The 15,597-nt window shown below is 47.9% G+C and overlaps 1 protein-coding gene across 1 annotated transcript in view; it reads left to right on the forward strand.

Annotated features, from left to right (window-relative positions):
* dnai4 (dynein axonemal intermediate chain 4) overlaps window positions 1-15,597 on the forward strand; it is a 277,873-nt gene that overhangs the window by 235,173 nt on the left and 27,103 nt on the right. Inside the window, 1 exon segment of the mRNA XM_038794441.1 lies at window positions 2,680-2,909. Within this exon segment, the coding sequence (XP_038650369.1) occupies window positions 2,680-2,909 (230 nt within the window).

Consider the following 15,597-nt stretch of genomic DNA (forward strand, 5'->3'; position numbering starts at 1 on the left):
AGGATGTGTTCTGTCTCTCAAAAGGAAAGTTTAGGTCATCCAACCCCAGACCCACTCTCACTACCACAACACTCAGCTGGAATTCAGCCTTTTGGCAAACTTGATGTATAGGATCTTGCCTGTTCTTGTCACCTTGAATCTAGTATGTTTCTTTTGTGTGGTCCATGAATTGGATTTAGTGTGATTTGAATTGTGTTTTGGACATGGAATAGGGGTTCTCCCCATCTATTTTAAACATTGGCATTGTAACTCTGAGGAATAAAATTTAAAAACAAATAGTCACCTGAGTGCTGGCTGGTGGTTGCCCTATATTTCGGGGCAATCAATTACACACACCTTTATCCAGAACAAGCAGGAAGTGCACCACCACCACACAATGAGGCCTGATTTTTTTTTAAAATTAATTCGGACTGGGCCAGCATCTATTGTTTTTCCCTAATTGCCCTTGAACTGAATGGCATTCAAAAGGCAGTTAAGGGTCAGCCACATTGCTGTGAGTCTGGAGTCACTTGTAGGCCAGACCAGGTAAGGGTGGCAGATAGTTTCACAGTCATCATTCGACCTTTAATTCCAGATTTTCATTGAATTAAAATTTCACCATCTGCCATGGTAGGATTCGAACCCCGGGTCTCCCGAGCATTATCCTGGGTCACTGGATTACTAGTCCAGTGACAATATCACTGCACCACCACCTCCCTGATTAATATTTAACATGGCCTCATACTGGTATGGGAGGACAAGAAACTGAGCGTAACTGAAACCAACAATAGCCGACTAGAAACAAGTTGTCATTTACTGGTATTGCCAGCAGGTTTCTTTTCCAGATACCTCCATTCTGTTGTTGATACAGCAGGCCTTTTTCCACGCAGTTTGTATCAACTTGAAATTTTGTGTAAATGACAATAATGTCCTAACTCCACTTCTAAATGAACAGCAGAAAATGAAGTTATGGCAGGGTATTATTAGTCTCCCGTCAAAACTCCCATAGAGATTGGCAGAACCCCCAGGAAAATGGTGCAAATGGCCATTTTCAGCCACTTAAGATATTGCCATGTAGTTTTATCTGTTCTTACATCAGAACTGCAAAGGGAGACCAGTAGTGAATATCAAATCCTATTTTTTATTTCTGAAACAAAAGTGCTGTTAATTGCCACACTGACATTCTGAATGTTATTGGAACTGCATTGGAAAGTGAAGTGCAAATTCAGTAATTACCACAGCTATTTCCTATTGACCATTTTTAGCACCAAAAACTACATTGAGCAATGATTAATGTTGTAGTTAATGATGCTATAATGCATAGAGACAATATAATAAATTATAAGTACAGGAACAGGCAAAACATTATATGGCTCATTGGATATGTGTTATTGTGCTCCAGCATGGGTCACACGGTATAAGGGCAGCACGGTAGCATAGTGGTTAGCACAAATGCTTCACAGCTCCAGGGTCCCAGGTTCGAATCCCGGCTTGGGTCACTGTCTGTGTGGAGTCTGCACGTTCTCCCCCTGTGTGCGTGGGTTTCCTCCGGGTGCTCTGGTTTCCTCCCACAGTCCAAAGATGTGCAGGTTAGGTGAATTGGCCAGGCTAAATTGCCCTCAGGGTCCAAATTGCCCTTAGTGTTAGGTGGGGTTACTGGGTTATGGGGATAGGGTGGAGGTATGGGCTTGGGTAGGGTGCTCATTCCAAGAGCCGGTGCAGACTTGATGGGCCAAATGGCCTCCTTCTGCACTGTAAATTCTATGAAATAACAATTAGAAGGGCCTCAGGCTAAGAGCACTGTCATAAACTCAGTCAGGAAGCAATACAATTGTTCTTAACATTGCTCGGCAAATGAGGAAAAGACAGTTGTGGCTAATGTCCCAATTGTTGTTCAGTAAAGCCTTACTATCAGTCTCTCTAGATGGCCATCAGGCAAGGATTGGACTGGACTCAGTTGTGATGCTCTCATAGTCAAATGCCTCAATCCTGACACTTGTTATCTAGACTCACATATTAAAAAAATTAACTTTGTCCCAATCAGAGTTATTGCCTCCAGGAATAGAGGGATAAAAAGAAAAGAATCAACTTTTAAAAATTACTGCTTCTTCATTCCTTCACTTTTTCTTAAATTCACTGTGCTGCTTCTCAGTTGAGAGAGTAGGTAACTGGACATGTGCACATTTCCTCAAACGTAGAAAAACCTGAATAGCGATACATTAGGAAGACTTCACTGGGAGTCATCAAGTTACAGGGCTGTTGATAATACTTCACAGGAACTATTATCCTATGACTAACTCACTGTGAGTTCATTTCAGTAAATGTAATCTGACCTATTTTCATGGGAAACCTGTCGTGCAGGAACCACCAAGGCTGAAAACGTAGCAGAGAGGAAAATTTGATAATACCAATCTTAAATTTAGAAATGTTTTAATTATAAAAGGAAAGGAAGACAGAGGGAGGTAAGGAACTCCATAGTTTTTAAACCCTGGAAGCAAAACAGTTAGAGGTAAAGATGATACACTGAATCCTGATTTGAACATGGTGCATGGAGAAAGAAGGAAGAGTGAATAGGATTACGTTTCTCTTTACCTTAAAATGAAAATGGGTACAGTGTTCAGACAAATAATCAACAACAATGTGTCAAATTTAATAACTACTTTTCATGATGAAACTTTATCTTTTATGTTTCCATTCAAGGGCCCAGTGTATAAAGTAGCATGGTCACCATTTTCTATGGACATTTTTCTGAGCTGCTCTGCTGATTGGTCAATTCATGTATGGAATCAGGAAGTCCTGAGACCAGTTCTCCGTTTTTCTTCAACTGTCACAAAAGCTGTGCATGACATCATGTGGTCACCAAACATTGCCACTGTGTTTGGAGCAGTGAATGAGGACAGAGTGGAAGTCTGGGACCTTGCTGTTAGCACGTCAGTATTTCTCTTGTTTGTTCAAATATTGATGATTAAGAGCCACTGTTAATCTTGGAAACATACATTTCTCAATGGACCAGTTAGTAAAGGTAGCCTCTGGTATCTTCACAAAGATCTACAATCTAGAAGGTCTTAGTTTTGATTTTTAGTCTGTGCTGCCCACCCAATAAAACATTTGAAATTCTGCAACTAGTCTTAGCTGCTGTTTGGCTAGGACAGGTTGGGGGATGGGGAGGCAGGCAGATGGTGTAAATCAGCCAGATTTCCATTTTGACCAAATAATTCCTTTGGTACAGGTAGAGAAGGAAAGATAATTTGAAACTCCCAATTACCTCATTTTCTATCTGTAATTGGATTGATTTTTTAAAAGATAGATGTCTATATTTCTAAACCTATGTTTGTTTTAAAAGTACCAGCAGCAGACTTTTGTGGGTTTAAACAAAGAGGATTATTTATTCACACACATCCCGAGAGATCTATGCTACGTCAGTCACATGGCACACACCCCTGCACCCTCATGGCTTGCATCTCGGCAGCAGGAGGCGGCCTGTCATTGGTTGACGACAGGATCTTCTGGTCCGACCACTGTCAATGGAATTTCCCATTGAATCCATTCTCGCCGGCGGGAAACCTGGATGGGGGTTCGCCGTCAACAGGACTGGAATATACCACTGGAGAGAACGGCAAGAAAAATCCCTTCATAATTAAAGAAAATAATTCATTCCTACTAGTATTAACCCCAAAGACTTATTAACAATTCATGTATCTTTGAGAGTCCAATGAAGTAGGAAACATTTTCCCACTCTTTAATTGTAACTCTGATAAATTCAAATGGCTGGAGAGTAGGAGATCAGAATCAATTTGAAGAGAAGAATGTTCAGTGGGTCATGAGGTTATGCACTCGCAGCTATTGTATCAGAAGGTCAACTTTCTTTACAAGTAAATATGGAGCTTTAGAATAAGGCTTTTTTTCTCCTTTTTTTCTCATTTCTCCCTCTTTTAATCCCCAATCTCCCCTGCCTTTCTCCCCCTCCCACACTCCCCCATGGTGACAAACAATTCCACAAACACGGTCAGAAACACCTCCACCACACATAAAACCATCCCTCCTACCCGTTAAAGGCAAACTTAATCTTCTCCAGCCTAAGATATTCATGCAAATCTCCCAACCATGCGGCAACACCCGGCGGCCCTGCCGATTTCCAGTTCAATAATATCCGCTGCCGGACAATCAGAGATAAGAAGACCATGACATCAAACCCCTTCATCCCCTGCAACCCTGGCACCTCCGACACCCCAAAAATCGCCACCAGAGGGCAAGGTGCCATCTTAATCCCCACAATGCCTGACAAACTCTCGAATGCCTCCCAAAAGCTATCCAGCTTTGCACACCCCCAGAATATGTGAACATGGTTCACCGGCCTCCTTCCACACCTCTCGCACACATCTTCTACTTCTTTGAAAAACACACTCATCCAGGTCCAAGTCATGTGAACCCTATGTACCACCTTAAACTGTATAAGGCTCATCCTCGCACAAGAGGAGGTCGAGTTGATCCACGCATTATTTCACTCCAAGCTCTCCACCGTATCTCGATCCCCAACTCTTCCTCCTACTTCAGCTTGATTATTTCCACTAGCACTGTCCCCCCTCTCCCCCAAGAGGGATGGCCTCAATTTTGATTTCCCCCATTCGCCCTTGGCCAACAATGTCTCTAGCAACATATACTCCGGCAACTCAGGGAACAAGAGCAATTCCTTCTGCGCAAAGCTCCGCACCTGCCAGTATCTAAACTCACTGCCTCTCAATAACTCACACCTCTCTCGCACTTCTTCCAGCCCTGCAAAAACAGGGCTCTTAACCGTCTATCCTCCCCCCCACCCCCGCCACTATGATTCCCACGTCTTGGGGTCAATACTGACATAGGCCTTGTTTAAAGTACCTTCTCAACTGTGTTGTATTTGCAAAATCTCAGATACTTTCGACCACTGTATTAATCCAAAGTTTTACCTAGATGTCTGTATTGATGAGACAAACAAAGGACAACACAAGTATAAAATCAAACCAACTTTATTTAACAATATTCACCCTTAAATTAACCAATAACATTTGCTAAAGATTCCCAAGATTCGTAAAAATAACATTGGTTGAGACGTGGGTCTGATTCTCTGAGTCTCCCAGGTCTGTCGTTGTGAAGGTGGGTATCCGATTCTGCTTCCTTCTGCCTCTGGTCAAATGTCTCGATTGCCTGTGCTTGGCGTCTTCACTACTGGTGTCTTGGGCATCTACCTTTATCCCCCTCCCTCCCCACCTTTCCAGAAACTTCTCTGGCTTCCGACCAATGAGGTCTCTGGAGGGGGTCCCAACACCCAATGGGTTTTGTGATGTCCCACGTGACACCCAGGCTCACCCCCAGGTGTCCATGTCCGGTGATGTTGCTTGCACATAATCTATTGCCATATAAGATAATGGCAGGAACTCTGGGTGCCTGGGAGTCTGGCTCGGTCTGGGCTACCCAAAACAAATCGGTGCACATCAATAGGATCAGTGATCTTCTGATGTGTGATTTTTAAAAAAATTTGATGTACCCAATTATTTTTTTTCCAATTAAGGGCCAATTTAGTATGGCCAATCTTCCTAACCTGCACATCTTTGGGTTATGGGGGTGAAATCCACGCAAACATGGGGAGAATGTGCAAACTCCACACAGACAGTGACCCAGGGCCAGGATTCGAACCCGGGTCCTCAGAGCCACAGTCCCAGTGCTATCCACTGCGCCACATGCAGCCCTCTTCTGATGTGTGATTGACAGGCAGGTCCACACATACTCTGGCAATTTGTCTGTGGGTTGTGTATTTGACCTTTTGGCCAAGTCCGAATTCCCAAAAGCCTGCCTGAGGTTTTATGGCAGTTTGATTTAAAGTGCCCAGTTCTTTCATTTAAAATATTCAATTTAATCGGACCTAAAGCTAGGCTATGCCTGGTCACCACAGTCCCTCGGCTTGATCCAGTGAGCTTCAGCGAACCAGATCACTATATTCTAACCAAGCCATTGAACGAGCAAGTATCCGAATCTTGGGCATACAATACTATTTCCCTAACCCACAATAGTCAAAATGCTAGTCGTGTGAACTATACACATGAACAAACAAACAAACAAAAAAAACTAATAAGTACATCACAATAAATAAACACACGAGCAATAATAATAGAAAATAGATAACTAAGTTGCATCAATAAACTAACATACAAAGAACATAAATAATGGGGTATATACATCAAAGTTCTTCATCGCCAATTATTTCACAATGTCGGATTGCATTCTCTGAATCCAGGCACCGTATTAATTCTTTCTTTTACCGGGCAAATTTCAGTGTGAGGATAGTTAGATACATGGCCATAAGTAGAATGCCTGTTATGGTCAGGTGTGACAGGAGGCGGACCCATGGATGAATCTGAATGTTTGAACCCAACCTCAGAGGTTCTCCCACATGTAGTGACTTTAATCTCACTAATGTTCCTTTTAAATTCCCCCATTTGTTGCACTACTTTGACAAAGGTCTTGTGTGCAGTAGCCAGTAATGAACAAATTTGTTGTAGTTTTTCGGGCAGAAATGTTACCCAGTATCAAACCTCTTGAAGTACTCCCCCAAAATGTTTCTAAATTTCTTGCTAGCATTCATTCTACTCCGAGCAGGAATGTGTGGCCTGACGGAAAAGGTGGTATTGTCTGTTCGCCTTAACCCATTTTAAAAAAAAATATTTTTATTAAGGTATTTGAAAATGTTTATAAAAATACCATTGACAATGACATCAACATGGTACAATAAACATTTACCCCCCCCATCTCAATCTTCACACACCCTAACCATAAAACAACAATCCGGCCCTCCAGCACCCCCCCCCCCCCCCCCCCCCCCCCCCCTTGGAATACTGCATCTGCTAACATTTTAATTTTCCCCGAGAAAGTCGACTAATGGCTGCCAGCCACCTCTGGGTGAACCCGACCATTGACATAATCTTAAGGCATTCTTAAGGCAAACTGTATTTTCTCAGGACTGAGAAACCCAGCCATGTCACTAACCCAGGTCTCTACACTCGGGGACTTTGAGTCCCTCCACATTAACAAGATCCGTTTCTGGACTACCAGGGAGACAAAGGCCAAGACGTCGACCTCTTTCGCTCCCCTGAACTCCTGGCTCTTCCGACACTCCAAAGATCGCCACCTCCGGACTCGGCACCACCCGTGTTTTTAGCACTGTGGACATTGCCTTTGCAAAACCTTGCAAAAACCCTCTAAGCTTCGGGCATGCCCAAAACATGTGGACATGATTTTCTGGGCTTCCCGCGCACCTCGCACACCTGTCTTCTACCCCGAGAAACCTGCTCATCCTAGCCGCTGTCATGTGTGCCCGGTGGACTATCTTAAATTGTATCAGGCTGAGCATGGCACATGATGAGGAGGTATTAACTCTGCTTAGGGCATCCGCCCACAGACCCGCCTCTATCTCTCTTAGTTTGTCCTCCCACTTGCCCTTAAGCTCCTCCACCGGAGTTTCCTCCACCTCCGAAAGCTCCTGGTAAATATCTGAAACCTTCCCCTCTCCCACCCAGGTACTGGAGACTACTCTATCCTGTATCACCCGTGGCGGCAGCAGTGGAAAGGCTGGCATCTGTTTTTTCAGTAAGTCTCGGACCTGCAAATACCTGAACCCGGACCTGCAAATACCTGAGCCCATTCCCTGCTGGCAATTCAAATTTATCCTCCAAGGCTTGCAAGCTGGGAATGCTCCCATGTATAAATAGATCCCTTCTAATTCCTGCCCTTTGCCAACTCCGGAACCCACCATCTAGCCTACCCGGTACAAACTGATGATTGTTATAAATCGGGGTCCAAACCGATGCTCCCTCCACTCTCTTATTGCCCCCAGATTCTTAGAACCGCCACCACCACCGGACTTGTGGAGTATCGGGCTGGCGAGAACGGAAGAGGTGCTGTTATCAGTGCTCCCAAACTGGTGTCTTTGCATGACGCCGCCTCCATCCACTCCCATGCTGATCCCTCCCCCACTACCCACTTCCTAATCATGACTATATTAGCCACCCAGTAGCAATTGCAGAAGTTCGGCAGCGCCAACCCAGCCTCCTCCCGACTGCGCTCCAGCAACACTTTCTTCACTTGCGGGGTTTTACCCGCCCAGACAAAGCCCAAAATAACCTTATTCACCCGCTTGATAAAGGCCTTTGGGATGAAGATGGGAAGGCACTGAAAGACAAACAGAAATCTGGGGGGGACCGTCATTTTCATAGTCTGTACCCTCCCCGCCAGTGATAGCGGGAGCATGTCCTATCTCTTAAAGTCCCTTCCATTTGTTCGACCAACCGGGATAGGTTTAACTTGTGCAGTGCCTCCCATTCCCGGGCCACCTGGATTCCCAGATATCGAAAGCTCTTTCCTACCATTCTAAGCGGCAGCTCTCCCAGTCTCTTCTCCTGTCCTCTTTCCTGGATCGCGAACATCTCGCTTTTCCCCATGTTCAATTTAGACCCTGAAAAATTACCAAATTCCCCCAGGATTCGCATTACCTCCCCCAGGATTCGCATTATCTCCCCCATCCCCTCCAACGGGTCAGAAATATACAAGAGCAGTTCATCTGCGTAAAGCGAGACCTGGTGCTCCACCGCCCCCCCCCCCAAACCAGCCCTTTCCAGTTCCTAGAGGATCTTAACGCCATGGCCAATGGCTCTATGGCCAGAGAAAATAGTAACGGGGGGAGGAGGCACCCTTGCCTCGTCCCTCGGCATAGTTTAAAGTACCCCGACCTCAACTGGTTCGTACGCACACTCGCTACTGGTGCCTGATAGAGCAACCACACCCAGTCAATAAAGCCCTCACCAAATCCCCAAATCTTCCCAGCGCCTCCCACAGGTAATTCCACTCCACCCGATCAAAAGCCTTCTCCGCATCCATCGCTACCACCACCTCCACCTCCTCTCCTGATGGCATCATAATAACATTTAAAAGCCTTTGAACATTGGCCTTGAGTTGCCTGCCCTTTATAAATCCCGTCTGGTCTTCCCCTATCACCCCCGGGACACAGTCCTCTATCCTTGTGGCCAGTATCTGAGCCAGCAGTTTCACGCCCACATTCAATAGAAAAATTGGCCTGTATGACCCGCATTGCTCCGGATCCTTCTTTCCTTTGAGGATCAATGAAATCGAGGCCTGTGACATTGTTGGGGAGAGGACTCCCTTCTGTCTTGCTTTATTAAATGTCCTCATCAACAGTGGGCTCCATATCACTGAAAACTACTTCTAGAATTCCATTGGGTACCGTCAGGCCCCGGGGCCTTGCCCACTGCATGCCCTCCAGCCCCTTGATTATTTCCTCAATCTCAATTGGGGCTCCCAGCCCTTCCACCAGATCCTCATCTACCCTCGGCAACATAGAACATACAGTGCAGAAGGAGGCCATTCGGCCCATCGAGTCTGCACCAACCCACTTAAGCCCTCACTTCCATCCTATTCCCGTAACCCAATAACCCCTCCTAACTTTTTTGGTCACTAAGGACAATTTTTCATGGCCAATCCACCTAACCTGCACGTCTTTGGACTGTGGGAGGAAACCAGAGCACCCGGAGGAAACCCACGCAGACACGGGATAACGTGCAGACTCCGCACAGATAGTGACCCAACGGGGATCGAACCTGGGATCATGGCGCTGTGAAGCCCCAGTGCTATCCACTTGTGCTACCGTGCTACCCTAACTCAACTGATCCAAAAGCTGCCTCATCACCACCACCCAGCCGGGAGTTCCGACTCATTTAATTTACTATAGAAGTCCTTAAACATCTCGTTCACCCCCCCCCCCCCCCCCCCTTTATCCAAGACAGTATTCCCGTCTCTGCTCCTTACTGTACCTACCTCCCTGGCCGCCTCTCTTTTCCTGAGCTGGTGTGCCAACGTTCTGCTTGCCTTTTCCCTGTACTCATAAATTGTCCCCCTTGCCTCCCTCAACTGTTCCACCGCTTTCCCTGTGGTCAACAGCCCAAACTCCGCCTGTAACCTTCCCCACTCCCACAGTAGCCCCGCATCCGGGGCCTCCAAGTATCTCCTTTCCACCTGGAATATCTCCTCCACTAATCTATCCCTCTCAGCCAGTTCCGCCTTTTCTCTGTGGGAACGTATCGAGATTAATTCCCCTCTGACCACTGCCTTCAGAGCTTCCCAAACCGTTACTGTGGAGACCTCCCCCGTATCATTTATTTCCAGGTAGTTCTGGATGGACTTGTTAACCCGCCCACAGATTGCTTTGTCCGCTAGCAACCCCACATCCAGTCTCCACAGCGGGCATTGCCCTCTCTCCACACTAACCCGTACATCCACCCAATGCGCGGGGCATGATCCGACACTGCGATTGCCGAGTATTCAGTATCCACCACCTCCGGTATTAGCACCCTGCTCAGAACAAAAAAGTCGATGCAAGTGTATAATGTCTTTTTCTCACGTGTCCTTGTGGACATGTGAAAAAAAGGAAAACTCCTTCGCCCATGGCCATGCAAACCTCTGTGGGTCTACTCCCCCCATCTGTTCCATAAACGTCTTCAATTCCTTTGCCGCAGCCGGCCTCCTCCCTGACCTGGATTTTGGCCGGTCCAATTCCGGATCAATGACTGTGTTAAAGTCTCATCCCATGATCAGGTTATGTGACTCTTGGGGTGGAATTCTCCGCTCCTCACGCCGGGTGGGAGAATTGCGGGAGGTCCGCTCTCGCACCTCCCGCGATTCTCCCACCCCCCCCCCCAAAATGGCGTGTTGCGTTTTGCGACACGCCGCTCGAAGAATCGCGGGCCGCTGTTTTTCACGGCGGCTCGCGATTCTCCGACCGAGCGGCCTGCCGTTCGTGACCGTTTCATGACGGCAGCAACCATACCTGGTCGCTGCCGTCGTGAACACGGCGTGAGATGCCCGTTTAGGGCTTGTGGGGGGCCGAGAGGGGACTGAGCACCACGACCGTGCTCGGGAGGGGACAGGCCTGCGATCGGTGCCCACCAATCGTCGGGCCTGCGTCTCAATGGGACGCACTATTTCCCTTCCACCACGTCTTGCGGGAGTGGCGGAGGGGAAGACGGCAGGTTGGAGCCGGCCAACCTGCGCATGCGCGGCTGACGTCATTAGGCGCGTCGGCCGCGTCATTCTCGGCGCACCGGGCCTTGACGCCAGCGACAAGGCCCCGCGGCCGAGTTTCCCGGCACGGCCCTCCTAGCCCCCCGACGGGGAGAGAATAGGGGGCCAGGAGAGGCCTCCGACGCCGTCGTGAACCTCTCCGGGTTTCACGACGGCGTCAGGCCTTTGGGAGAATTCCACCCTAAGTCTGTGATCTTCCTTAAAATTCGCCTCATAAATTCCACATCGTCCCAATTTGGAGCATATATGTTCACGAGTGCTTCCCGCACCCCCTCCAGCTTCCACTCACCATTATGTACCTGCCCCCCCTTGTCTGACACAATTCTCCCTGCCTCGAATGCCACTCGTTTGTTGATAAGATCGCTACCCCCCTGGTCTTTGAGTCCAGCCCTGAATGGAATACCTGGCTGACCCACCCCTTTCTCAATCTCGTCTCATCTGTAACCTTTAGGTGTGTCTCTTGTAGCATTGCCACGTCCGCCTTCAGCCCCCTCAAATGTGCAAACACGCGAGCCCTCTTGATTGGCCCATTCAGCCCTCTGACATTCCATGTAATCAGCCTGGTGGGGGGGCTTCCAGCCCCCCTCCCCCCCCCCCCCTCCTGCCGACTAGCCATCACCCTTTTTAGGCCAGCCTCTAGCTCGCGCCCTCTGTCTCCTCGAGCCCCCCCTCAGGCAGTCACCCTTCCCGACCTCCCATTTGTCCCCTAGTAACAGTTCCTCCCCTGTCAGCAAAGCAGCTCCCTCCTCTCCCTCTGGCCCAGCAACAACACTAGAAACCCAACCCCAAAGTCAAGCTCCAGCTTAACACCTGCTCACCCCCACTGCGCTTCCAAGACTCAGCTGACCCATGCTGACTTGATAGCGCCTGCCCCTGGCACCAAGCAGTCTGTCTCCCCATTGTTCTCTTCCCTCTCCCCACATGGACAAACATTTTTAAATTATCACATTCCCCAGTAAACAAACATCAGAAAAAACAGTGAAGAAACAGCCACTTTAGAAAAATAATCACCCAAAAAGCAGAACCAACCCCAAAGTCTATCCTCCCTCTAACGAGCTCCCTGCAAGACAAAGTTACCTTTAGCCATCTAAACAGCCCTTATTACAAATAGCTTCTTATAGTTATACAACCCAGCACAACAAATCGCTGCCACAGTTCTTCTCCAAGGCTTCAGTGTCTTTTAATTCGCCTCCAGCCTCTTTTCTTTAATAAAAGTCCATACTTCGTCTGGTGTTTCAAAGTAGAAGTCCCGTTCCTCATGTGTGACCCACAGACGGGCTAGGCACAGCATCCCAAACTTCACCCCCTTCTTAAAGTGGGCCGTTTTGGCCCGATTAAACCCAGGTCGCCACTTGGCCAGATCCGTGCCCAGGTCCTGATAAATGTGCAGTTCACAATTCTCCCATTTGCTGCTCCGTTCGTTCTTGGCCCACCGCAGAACGTGTTCCTTGTCCAGGAAACGATGAAAGCGTACCACCATGGCCCTCGGCGGCTCGTTCGCTCAGGGCATCTTCGCAAGGGCTCTGTGCGCTCTATCCACTTCCAGGGGCCAGGAGAATGCCTCAGCCCCATCAACTTCTCCAGCATGTCCGTCACCTAAGTCCTCGCATCCGATCCCTCACTGCCTTCAGCGAGGCCGGCAATTCTAAGATTCTGCCTCCTGGACCTGTTCCTCAGGTCCTCCAGCTTTTCCTGCATTCTTTTCTGGCGATCGTTCATCATCTCCACCTTGGTCTCCAGCACGGTTATGTACTCCTCGTGCTCGGACACCTTTTTCTCCACCTCCTCGATCGCTCTCCCGTGGGTCTCTTGATTCTGCACAACTTGATCAATCGAAGCCTTAATCGGGTCCAGTGTGTCCTTCTTCAGCTTTGCGAAGCAATCTTCGAAAAATTTCACCAGCTGCTCCGTCGACCACTGTGCTGTCTCCCCACTGCCCTTGCCCTCCGCCATGCTTTCCCGCGTTACCAGCTCTGCTCGCATCTTCCTTATAGGACTTTGTCTTCTCACACGGCCACTTCTGGTCTAATTCTCCATACCCCGGAAGGGGATTTCTCCTTACTGTCTCACTCTACATCGATTTATCCCATAAAATCCAGAGTAAAACGGTGGAAAAAGGTCCAAAAGTCCGTCACAGGCAGGAGCTAGCAAATGTGCGACCTACTCATCCATGGCCGCCACCAGAGGTCCCGCCTTAACCCATTTTTCATTTTGTAATGAATGTACTCCTTCAGTATAACCTTACTGGTGTACCTCTGTCCTAAATCCAGCCCCTTCTCTGGGCCATCTGCTAAACAGGCTAGCTCCATGAACCCATGGTTAGTGAATGCCCACTAATCACTAGTGAGGGTTGTCCTTAGGGAGCAGTAATCGGAGCTCCCATTATCCTTCCTGTACACTACTCTCTGGTTGTTGCACCCATAGATGACACTCTTATTGGGGTGTACCGATAGGATGCCATCCTCACTTTTACCTGCATCTGGTGTGATGAACCATATATATCCAGGGTATCATAGATCGATCTTCTGGTCTTCTTTCGATAGTCCGTCTGCAGCCCGAGGTTCCTGTGACCACTGTGAAGCGAGGAGTCCCACATAATATAGGACTATGTAATTTATCAAGAAGAGATCAAGGTAGCATCTGCTGTCATTCAACAATACCCCTTCACTTTTTCCCTTTCTCTCCCCACCAGAATGTTTTGTGATCTTCCAAATATCTTATGACTCTCCTTTTTTTTCTCTACCCCGCTCACAATCTCCTGCCACTCATTCGAAGCTCGGAGCACAATCGGCAAGGGCTCAATCACCAACACGAACAACAATATCGACAATGGGCATCCCTGCCTTGTCCCTTAACACAGCTTAAATACCCCAAATTTGTCTCATTCATCTTCACACTGGCCATGAGGGATGCGTGCAACAGTCATACTCAAGCAACAAACTTCAGCCCAAACCCAAACCTCCCAAGGATCTCGAACAAATACTGCCACTCCACCTGGTCAAAGGCCTCCTTCCCGTCCATTGATACGATCACCTCATAACCACATTCAATAATCCCCTGATAATACTAGACAGCTGCAGCATCTTCACAAACCCCATCTGGTCCTCCAAGACCACTTCCGGCTCACACTCCTCCATCGCCTCACCAACAGCTTGGCCAGCACTTTCACGTCAGAATTCAATAATGAGATTGGCCTGTAAGATCCACGCTCCATTGGGTCCTTGTTCTTTTTTCAGGATCAACAAAATAGCCACCTGTGCCAACGTAGATGGCAACTCCCCATCTTTCCAATGACTCATTGAACATGCTCAAAAGATGAGGAGCCAACTCTGCCGAAAACAGCTTATAAAATTCTGCTTGGTGCTATCTGGCCCTGGTGCCTTCACTGACTGCATCATATTCACACATACCATTACCTCCTGCAGCCCCATCGGCTCCTTCAATACCTGGCACTTCTTCAACCTCCGGGAACACCAACCCATCCAAGAATCGTCCCATGTCTGCCTCATCCCTGTGGTGACATGACATATATGCATATCTGAATATAAATGTACAAATGTCGAAAACCATTTATCAATGTATGTCATTACGGATATGACCTCCTGCCAGTGGGTGTCACCAGACATGCATAACGTGACTGAAGCAACTCGACAGTTGGTGGTAGTATGGATAGTAGGACAGTCGCACCTGGAGTAGCTCCATAGAGACTTGAAAAACTTTGTTTGTATATAGATCTGTTAGTTATTGTCCCACATGTTTAACAATAAATAATCGTTCTGGTTGAACACATTCATGTTCTGTGTGTGTCTTTAACATCGGGGGAACCACGGAACACGGAACACAACATTTTTCCCTAGGTTCAGCCCTATAGAGGCCCTGATAAAGGGCCTCAAACGCCTCAGTTATTCTCTCCAACTCCATCACCAACTCCCCACCCCCCTGCTCCACATAGTTCTTAATTGCCAATGCCAATATATCACAAAACTTCTTATCCGCCAAAAGCGCAGGTCCAACCACCACCAACAACCACTCTGTGCCCGCCCTGTCCTAAACCTCACGTCCAAATAATGCGGCGCATGGTCCGAAGTCACTATTGCTGCATACTCCAACCACCAACAGGATCGCCTTACCTATCACAAAAAAATCGATACCGTATGAACATGCGAGAAGAAAAAATATTCCCTCTTTCCAGGGTGCCTAAACCTCCACGAGTCCATCCCCTCCAACTCTCTTGCCATCCCTGACCTAGCCATTGACTTGGGACTAGACCTATCCCCTAGGCTCCAACACACAATTAAACCCCCCCTCTCCGCCATGATCAACTGGTGAGAATCCAAATCCGTGATAGACACTAACAGCTTCTTCATAAAGTCTACATTACCCCAGTTGGGCGCATACACATTCACTAATACCATCGGTGCCCCCGCTAATACCCCACTCGTTATCACAAACCCACGCCAGATCCCGCAACCCCCCAGGCCACCACAAGCACCGTCT

The sequence above is a fragment of the Scyliorhinus canicula genome, chromosome 4 (genome assembly GCF_902713615.1).
Source record: "Scyliorhinus canicula chromosome 4, sScyCan1.1, whole genome shotgun sequence".
Lineage (NCBI taxonomy): Eukaryota > Metazoa > Chordata > Chondrichthyes > Carcharhiniformes > Scyliorhinidae > Scyliorhinus > Scyliorhinus canicula.